The sequence below is a fragment of the Alosa sapidissima genome, chromosome 18 (genome assembly GCF_018492685.1).
Source record: "Alosa sapidissima isolate fAloSap1 chromosome 18, fAloSap1.pri, whole genome shotgun sequence".
In the NCBI taxonomy this organism is placed as follows: Eukaryota; Metazoa; Chordata; class Actinopteri; order Clupeiformes; family Clupeidae; genus Alosa; species Alosa sapidissima.
Genome location: NC_055974.1, coordinates 25152403 through 25161932, shown reverse-complemented (window position 1 = coordinate 25161932; position 9530 = coordinate 25152403). Strand labels below are relative to the sequence as shown.

The following is a 9530-nucleotide window of genomic DNA, read 5'->3' as shown; positions in this document are numbered from 1 at the left end:
AAAAAAACCCTTCTCACTGTCATTAATGAGCAGCTTTGTGCACCGACTCGCTGTAGCTCAGTGGCAATTTCAGAATGGGTTTTCCCACTCTCAAACAGTTCTGTGATAAACTCGGTGTATTCCTGAAGAGCCATTTTACTGTTCTTTCAGTTTGTTGTCAGTCAGCACAGCTGGTGGTCTTCCTCACCTTGGCAACCAAGTTCCAAAAGAGACGTGCCCCCATGGCAAAACGGAAAAGAATCGGCAGATACCGTAATCCAAAATTTAGAATTTTCATTTAGGTGGAGAATCGAAAAATGAAAAAACGACCCGTTATCCGTTTTTTCCATTTTGGTTTTTAAAACGGGAAACGAAAAAGTGGTTTCTCGTTTTTTTTGTCTTTGGTTTCACTACTAAAAACGAATGAACGGAAAGTACATGGATTCTGCTTCAGTGCTGCAGAAGTCATTTTCAATCGTGGAAGAAGGCCAAACGATTGAATTGGAAAGACTACGATACCCAGAATTCCAGACCGCCTCCATTACTTCTGTTACTAACAAAATAGCTCTTAGATTGCAGGGGTTTTATTAGTTTGGAGATCTTCCCAGAAATGAAGACACACCATAAGTAGTTAAGCACACCCTCCTTCCACACACACACACACACACACACACACACACACACACACACACACACACCAAACTGTGCAAGCAATTTCACCCTTACCGTGCGAGGACAATGCACAGCCATGCCACTGGCTTCAGAGAAGCAGTGGACACGGATTATTACAGCATGGCTCTCCCTACCCAGCCATTGTCCGGCGGATTGGCTGTGCGGCCGGCAAGTTTTAGTAATGGGCTGTAATTGCTTGTGTAATTGCACTCCAGGGAATAAAGGGGACACACACACGCACACACACACGATGCGTGCCCAGCGGCCAGGCCTCAAAGGCAGAAGGAGAGTGTGTTCATCTTCAAAACGCTGCCAGCTCCCATCACCCACACACTGTTCTTTTTCTCTTCTCTTCTCTCCCTTGCTCCCTCCCCTTCTCTCTCTCTCTCCATCTCTCTTTCACTCCATCTCCCTCACCCCCTTCACTCTCCTCTCCTCTCCTCTCCCTCACTCCCTCTTTCCTCTTCTCACACTCACCCCATCTCCATCTCTCTCTTTGTCTCTCTCTCTTTCAGCCCATGTCCCTTACCCTCATTCTTTCTTTCACTCTCTCCCTCACTCCCACCTCTCTCCCCTTCCCCCTCTCTATCTCTCTCTTCCATCTTTCTCTCTCCCTCCCTCTCTCTTTTCGCTCTGTCTGGGTGGCCAGTGCCTGCGTGCCCAGTTTCCACGGGCCCTGCTGGAGGCCGAGGAGAAGCAGGGGCAGCGGGTGGAGCGGCAAGCCCAGCTGGAGGCCCTCGCGGCTGGGCTGAGGGCTGTGCTGGAGGTGGGGAGGAAGCTGGCTGTGAGTGAGAGAGGAGATGCAGAGGGAGAGGGAGAAAAGTGAGCAGACAGTGGCCTTAAAGAGGCACAGGTGTGTGTGTGTGTGTGTGTGTGTCTATGTGATGGAGAACTAACCAACTGGCTCTAGCTCTCTTTGCTCGGCCCATTTACTTTTTGCAGGTGTGTGTGTGTGTGTGTGTGTGTGTATTCAGAGGGGGCTCGTTGGAGAAGAGAAAGAGTCTGCAAATTCTTTTTCTATCGATTCCCTTATTTCTTTTCCAGATGGTCTTTATTGTGTGTGTGTGTGTGTGTGTGTGTGTGTGTGTGTGTGTGTGTGTGCGTGTGTGCGTGTGTGTGCGTGTGTGTGCGCGTGCGCGCATTTCTCAGAAGTGTGTGAGCCGGTGTGTCACTCGTGTACGTGTACGAGAGGAGTGTGTGAGAGGCTGAGAGGAACAGACACCGCGGGAGACACACACAGCAGGTCTCACACCTGTAGAACCGGCAAGTGAGCCCACTGCTCCCTGTGTGTGTGTGTCTGTGTGTGTGTGTGTCTGTGTGTGTGTGTGTGTGTGTGTGTGTGTGTGTGTGTGAGTGTGTGTGTGTGCGTCTGTGTGCATCTAATGGCAAGCTTGAGTGCTTGCAAGCATTTTGAAGACAAGGGACAAGGTACCTTATATCCTTACACATACATGCCTTGTGTTTGTGTGTATGCCTATGCATCTCTTTTGTGTGTCATGTACAAACTGTGTGTGTGTTTGTGTGTGGGTGTGTGTGTGTGTGTGACAGGATAGAGCAGCTGGAGGAGACAGTGTTCCACCGCATCACAGGGGAGCCTGTCCTCTGTGAGTAAGAGTTGAAGGTCAGCTCCTGACGTCCTTGTCTGAGGCTCTCCGTTCAACTCTGTACCCATGACAACACTCTCCAGACTGGACTTTCTGGTCTCTTTCTGGTCTCTTTCTGGTCTCTTTCTCTTCCTGTCCTCACCATTTGTCCTTTTCCGTCTGTTTCTCTGTCCGGTGTTATTCGCTCACATCGTGTCTAATACTCTCATCTTCTGAATGAGTTAAAGAGCTTTTACACACACCAACACACACACACACACACACATACTCATTCACACACACTCACTCACTCCATTTCCTAAACTCATGCATAACTCAAGAGTTATGCATGAGTTTAGGAGATGCAGTGAGTGAGTGAGTGAGTGACACTGTGACAGATAGACACACACACACACATACACACACATATACACACTATACACACACACACACACATCCTATCTCTCTCTCCTCTCTCGTGTCTTTGTCATAGATTCCTGATGACCTTCCTCTGTGACCTTCCCTTCCTAAGAGAAAAGAATATTATGCGCTCGTATGCAAATGGCCTCATGCTGATTCCCATTCCCATTCCGATTCCGAGGTGCAGCAGTGGTCTGGCTTTACTAGTCTGCGTGCTCCAGCCAGGCCTCATGCCAGTATGCATATATATATAAATTTCTCCATCCTCCCTGACTCCTTCAACCCCTCTCTTCTTTATCTCCTTTCCGTCTTCATACTCCATCTCTCTCTCTCTCTCTCTCTCCCCCTGCTCTCAGAGAGTGCAGTGCAGTTATAAGCAGTGGATCTGACCGATTCCTCCTTCCACCCCGACAACCTGCTGCAGCTGCAGAGAGTAGGCAGGGAGCCTGGCCTCACCGAGACAGGGACGCAGACTGATGATGTCATCAACACCCCCGCCCCCTCATCCCCTTCATCTCCTTCTTCTGACTGAAAGTCAGTTCAACCAGAGACTTTCTAATGTGGAGACACAGCACTCAAAAAATCCTCCATAAAAAATGCATGGGGCTAGTTTGTAACGCCAATATGGCCGTTGTCTACACATATCCCACCCCTTCCTCGGCAAAACGTCGACATGTGAATACATTGAGCCAATCATGTGGCGTGATGTGAATACATTGAGCCAATCGTGTGTTGTGAACTCGCAGCTGGAGCAAGATTGGTGTCGTGAAGCCTTGCTCACGCGCATTTCTGCCAAAGAGGATGCCCGATGAGTGCCCAAAAAGCGTTGCAATATGGCCGCCGAGTAGAGGGACTTGCCTAAAAGGACTTTGGTTCAACCCTTTGACTGACAGTCATAGACTCAGGTTGATCTCTCTGCATGAACTGTGTTGAACCCTAAAACTGTTTTCGGGGTGAATGATTTTGCTCATAATTCAGTTTAAACAAACAAGTGTTTTTATTTTATTTTATCTAATGCAAATTAACATTTCATCTTTACATTCTTTATCTTGTCATCAGTTAATTGCACACCTAATCATTTATTTGTTTGGCCTACTAGGCTATCCTCTAATACAGGGGTTCTCAAAGTTTTGATTGGTGAGGGCCAATTCAGGAACCCAACATTAACTGAGGGCCGCCAAAGGAGGGGGGGGGGGGGGGGGGGGGGGAGAGAAAAAAAAAACCTGGAAAAAAAAATCCCATTTGTAATCATTTTAATGACCAGTTCGCATCTGTACAGTTTATATTTATTGCATTAAACACATTTTAATTCATAACTGAGGCTAAACCTGCAAAACAGTCTCAGTGTGCCCTCAGTGTGCCTTGCTTCTTATCTGCATAGGCCTTATTCAGGGCCAATTCCAGCTACCAAAGCACCACAGGAAAACCTGACGGCCACGAAACACCACTAAACAGAGATTCATTCTTTTCAAAGCACACAGTACAGTTGTACAGTTTTACAGATGTTATCAGATGTTATCGCGGGCCGCCAGAAATGTTTCTGCGGGCCGCACTTTGAGAACCTATGCTCTAATATTTCTGTTCATTACGTTGATTCAGATTGTTTATTGATAGGTTACGTTCATAGACTCACAAAACGCAAGGCTCTGTTCGGTCTTTTGGAGCGAGATCATGGTTAAAGAACTGGGTGATATGGCCACACGGTGGCAGTAGAGGAACAGGATTGAGGTGGCCAGGTGTGAGACTTTCTAGGGACGCTCTGCATCATATCAAATGTAATAGCTCTTTAAGACTGTTATTGTTTGGAGAAAAAATCTTTCCCTGGCCTTGTCAAGATTATCCAAGCGAAATGGTGGGAATGTAGAACAGAAAGCAAGGTGGTCAGTCTCTTCAACTCTAATTAGTATATAAGGGAACGTATATCACTAGGCATGAGAGGATTTATTTTATTGAAAATGGAGGTATATGTCATGGGATGATAATGCAGGGATAATCTGTTTGATGCGACATCTGCACTGTGTGACCATAACATGGAGTCGTTTTGGATGCATTGACGCAAAATGCACGGTGAACATTGGGGGCGCTCTGGGTCTATCATAATCCTGGCGGCGCGCGCGTGGCGCCTGTCGTGCGTGATAGTGTGACCGTACGGTGGCAACAGCCATGGGGGGGGGGGGGGTGCTTGAGAGGGGGGGGGGGCCGTGTCGGGCCACTGAAACACTGTATCCCGTTAGAGAGAGGAGGGGGAGATAGGGGTGCCCATGTAAATTTTGGGAGGGCTGAAACGGCTTGATACCGCCTCCTGGAAAAATGGGGGAAGAAAAAAATCTCGAAGAAAAAATCCGCTCCGTTAGTGTGTCTGCCAGCCGGAAGATGGGATTTTTTTATTCCAGTGCACACCTCCCCTTTCTCCTCCCTCTCTTTCTCAAACAAGCCAGTCTGTCAATGTGCCGCCTGCGAGCGTTAGGACAAGTCGGGCCAGGAGGCTTTTGAGCAAGTGAGTAGAAAAGCCATCCAGATCTTTCATGACTCGCCTTATCTGTGTGTTTTAACACACGCAGGAAACTCCTGTGTACAAATTCTATCAAATAGCTGGAACAACATTTTACATATTTACTTATCTTCATGTTCGACTTCGCTTTTTGTTATTGAATATTGACTTTACAATAGATTTCAGCGATTGGATTTTTTTTTTTATGATTTCTATGGGTCGCTGCACCTGAAACAACCATTTGATTCCCATCATCGACAGACCTTAATGCTCAAGGCACGCGAATGAGCGTGGGTCACTGGACGTACGGAATTACAAGTTGCATTTGGAGAAGAGGGTGAAAATTGAACAAGGAGCTTCGGCTGCGCAAGGAAACGAAGACAGGACTAAAACTGCGATGAGAAGTCTCGCCTGTATCAACATGTCCTTGTGAGGATGGTTTGCCGAGAGCTGAGGAAATATCTTTGATGTTAAACAATCATTAATTTACGCGCATGCTTTGATTATTTTGTCCTGTTCCCATTCCTCTCGGGGGAGACGAAGAACAAACTGCAGAGAAAGAGTGACAGGGGGAATGGGAGAGAAACCGAACAGAATCCTAACAGATAACAAGACGAGAGACAGGAGAGGACATATAATCGTTAGATATTCTATTGAAACATTTCAATAGACCATTTGTTAAAAACGGATAATATTTTTGAAGCGGAATCAGTTTGTCTGGAAGGACTTGCGTTGAAACGGCAGGACCATAAACACAAGTCATGGATTTGGCATAGCGCGTATTCTAAGGAGACACTAAAATAGACTATTTTTCTATTTGATACATTTTCACCGTGGCCTTTTATTGTGGACGTAAACTTCTTTTCAGTGAATTGAAATATTTATTTTCTGTTGGCTTTTTCCTTTGGGGTGCTTTTATCCATGCCAGTGCCTAGAACACCTATCCCCTAACAGCGAACCACCTACAGCCTACATCGGGCTTCAACGCTTTGCATCGGAGAGTCTAGTCCTTTTACCTTTGGGAAACAGAATCCCTTGGCATTGATGGGGGCGAGTAAACGGGATTTTGCTTTTGAAATGGAGAGTCGGAGCTGTGGGAAAGGATGGGGAATTCTGCTAATATTCTTAGTGGATTTACTTGGAATCTCTGCGACCAACATGGAGCCCATCTACTGGAATTCCTTGAACAAAAGGTAAGACCCGAAACTAAGCGCGTTTGGCAAAGTGTTTATTTGTGAGATTCCAACGTGTTCGAGTGGGTAAATCCCATCTTATCGCGCTCGTATGTGGAGATAAGCGTGGATAGTTCTGAAGATTTCCTCCCCGGTGCTCTTGGAAAGAGTTCAATAAAAAAAAGCCTGGCCATTGACGAGCTCGGCGAATAGCTCATCAAGGAGTCTGCAGAAGTTATGGGCATGCTGCTGCCAGACTAATAAATGCCAGATTTCATTGACTGTGTGTGTTGAGGAATTTTACGACAAGCAAAGGAAGTTGGGTCATTATGTGCTGCCTTCTTTATATTCTATTTCAGCCTGGTTGGGCTACAACAACCAAAACACAAACAACTTTCACATTTAAAAGAGGGATCTAAACCACCAAATGTTAGAGGGCAAAATATATATAGCCTATTTTATAAAATCAGATAGAACGTAAAACAAACGTATGCATGTGTTGCTGAAACAGCCGAAGGCTTAGCGCACTGATGCGTGTAACAAAAACCTTTCTAAATACCGTATAGCATTCTTTCCATGAGTGTAGAAATCCCCTTAAGGTTGACCTTACATGTTAGTTTAGATTGCCACCTGTGTTTCCCATTTGGAGAAGGAAATGGAGGCAACTCGTTTACTAAGGAATTATGTTAGTCAAACATCACTTGATGAATGTCTTTGGGGACAAGCCGAAGGTTAGTTCGTGCTCGATTTTAACGCATTGCTTTTGTGATAACTGAACTTTTATTGAACTAGCTGGTTGTAGCCTACTCTTTACTGGCTTTTGTTTTCTGTGTTTAAAACGCTGCCCACGCTCACTTGTCGGAGCAATTCCCACTATAAAGACAATCAAAGGACAAATTCAAGCCTGACTCTCCCACACCGGGGTCGTTTGTCATGTAGGCTATTGCTTGTTTAAGTGGACACCCGACGCTGCCGGTCTAAATCGGTATGTAGGTTATGCAGGGCCCATTAGCAATGCCATGGGGCCCTTGAAAGACGAATAGGTTTTTAATGTGTCCATGTGGCAGTCGTGGGTCCCTTCGCCTCGACAGATGCTGCAGAGGGGACTCTAACTCTGCCCCGGTCTGTCATCTAGGCTCTTTACACCCACTGTTAATGAGCGATTTTGCCCTTGTTTCCAGGCTAATCTACAGCATAATTTCGTGAGCTGGCTCCCACAGCCTACTAGGCTACAATGATGATTATTTTTATGTTCTCCAAATTAGTTTTTGACCTATCTTGGTTTTGTGGATAGGTAATGAAACCAATGGGAATATGTGTAGGATCTGTAAAAGTGACATTTTCTGGTGTGTGTGTGTGGGGGGGGGGGGGGTTGTGAAATTAGTCGTAGCCTACAGTCCGTTCACTGCACCCGCCCCGCACTTTTACGCACGCACACATAATGTTCTCTGTCTCTTTCTCTCTCTCTCTCTCTCTCTCTCTCTCTCACACACACACGCACACACACAAATTATTAACATACAATTGCACTCCAAAAACACACTTGCACGCACACCAGCCAACACGCAACTAAACGAATCGAATCGCGTTTGTAGCCTGGAGCTTTTACGGGCCGCCAAACAGACACTTGCATCCTAATTACTGAACGGCAGAGAGCTCTCTTTTGCTCCACACCCACGCGCTCGTCGCCTAATGGGCATCTGTACTGTCTGCACGGCCTGATGGGGCTCCAGGCTACAACAATCTGCGCCAGGCAAAGACAAAAGCTGCCTGCTGTTTAGGATGCTGGTGAATTACCTGAGGAAGGTCCCTGTCTGGTTGCGTGGAATCATGAGGAGTTCTCTCCATATCTGTCTCTAAACAGGAACGCACCGATTTCTTTCTTGTCATTTTTTTTTCTTTCTTTCTTTCTTTCTTTCTTTCTTTCTTTCTTTCTTTCTTTTATTCCTTCTTTCTTTCTGTTTCATTTGAGTCTTTCTCCCTCTCTTTCAGTGTCTGGCGTGCAGGTTTCTACCCTATTCTCTCTCTCTCTCTCTTTATATCTTGATTCGTCTCCCCTTGTAAATCAAAACGCCCCCCCCCCCTTCCTCCATTCTCTCCTTGTCCATCCCCGACCCGCTGCTCGAGATGATGGTGCTGCTGCTGTGACACCCTCCCCTCTCTCAGATGAGAGGCAAATGAACAACATGTGTTCATATCAGCAACTAATGAACTTGCTCCTGCGGTACGGGAGAAACACGCAGAGAGAGAGAGAGAGAGAGAGAGAGAGAGATGATGGATAGATGTACGGAGGAGGTTTAGATGCGCGTGCGCGGGTATGTGTGTGGCAGCAGGGAATATCTTAAAATAAAAGGAAATCAATATGGCTGACCATCAATGTCACTCGGAGTTAGGCTTACGAAAATGGAATTGCTTTAGACTGGGGATCACCGTGGAGACGTTCCGCGTGGGAAGGGCGGGGGGGAAATCCATTGTGACTTTTCCTCTGGCTTACTACAGTAATTTAATAACATATGGAGATTTTGCGGCCAGTATTTCATTTGCTTAGACTTTTACAATGGGACTTCACAATCAGGCTTTCAGTAGGCAAATTAGGTTATTTTATCTCTTGGTGTCCACCTATTGCTGAGCTTAGTAATATTTGCATGTTGCCTTTTGGACAGAGCTCTAAAACAGATCATGTGAAATAACTCAGACTGATTTTAAAGTTAAATTCAGGTTGCATTTGCATGTCTGTTACTTGAAATTTGAATACCATCTACCTTGGTTTAGGCTACATTGTGGACAACTGTCCAGTTTCGATATCAACTTATGCCTTGGTTCTGCTCATGGTAATCGGACAGTTAGAAAACTGATTCAGATTTGCGGTGAGTGTATCACAGACCATGCTCTTAGACACTCAAATACTTACTCACATAATCACACACACACACACACACACACACACACACACACACTTCTTCAAGCAGGAGTATGTCATAAATAGGTGCCAACAGGAGTGTTACCTTTATGCCAAGCCCTTCAAAAAGACACACACACACACACACGCCTGGGGCAGTGTGCCACTATAAACACCCTTCTGGATTTTAAATACTAGTGAAAATCTACTACTGTGATCTACTACTGTGTGTGTGTCTGTGTGTGAATGTGAGTATGTTTTAGATTCGATTAGATTAGATTAGATTAAACTTTATTGTCATTGTGTAGAGTACA

General features: G+C 45.8%; 1 protein-coding gene across 1 annotated transcript in view; it reads left to right on the top strand.

The window, feature by feature from the left end:
* Positions 1–5116: 5116 nt before the first annotated feature.
* Positions 5117–9530, top strand: part of LOC121690330 (ephrin-B3-like) — a 52105-nt gene continuing 47691 nt past the window's right edge. The window contains exon 1 of the mRNA XM_042070815.1: positions 5117–6338. Coding sequence (XP_041926749.1) covers positions 6190–6338 — 149 coding nt within the window. The 5' untranslated portion in view covers positions 5117–6189. The remainder of the gene's footprint in view (positions 6339–9530) is intronic.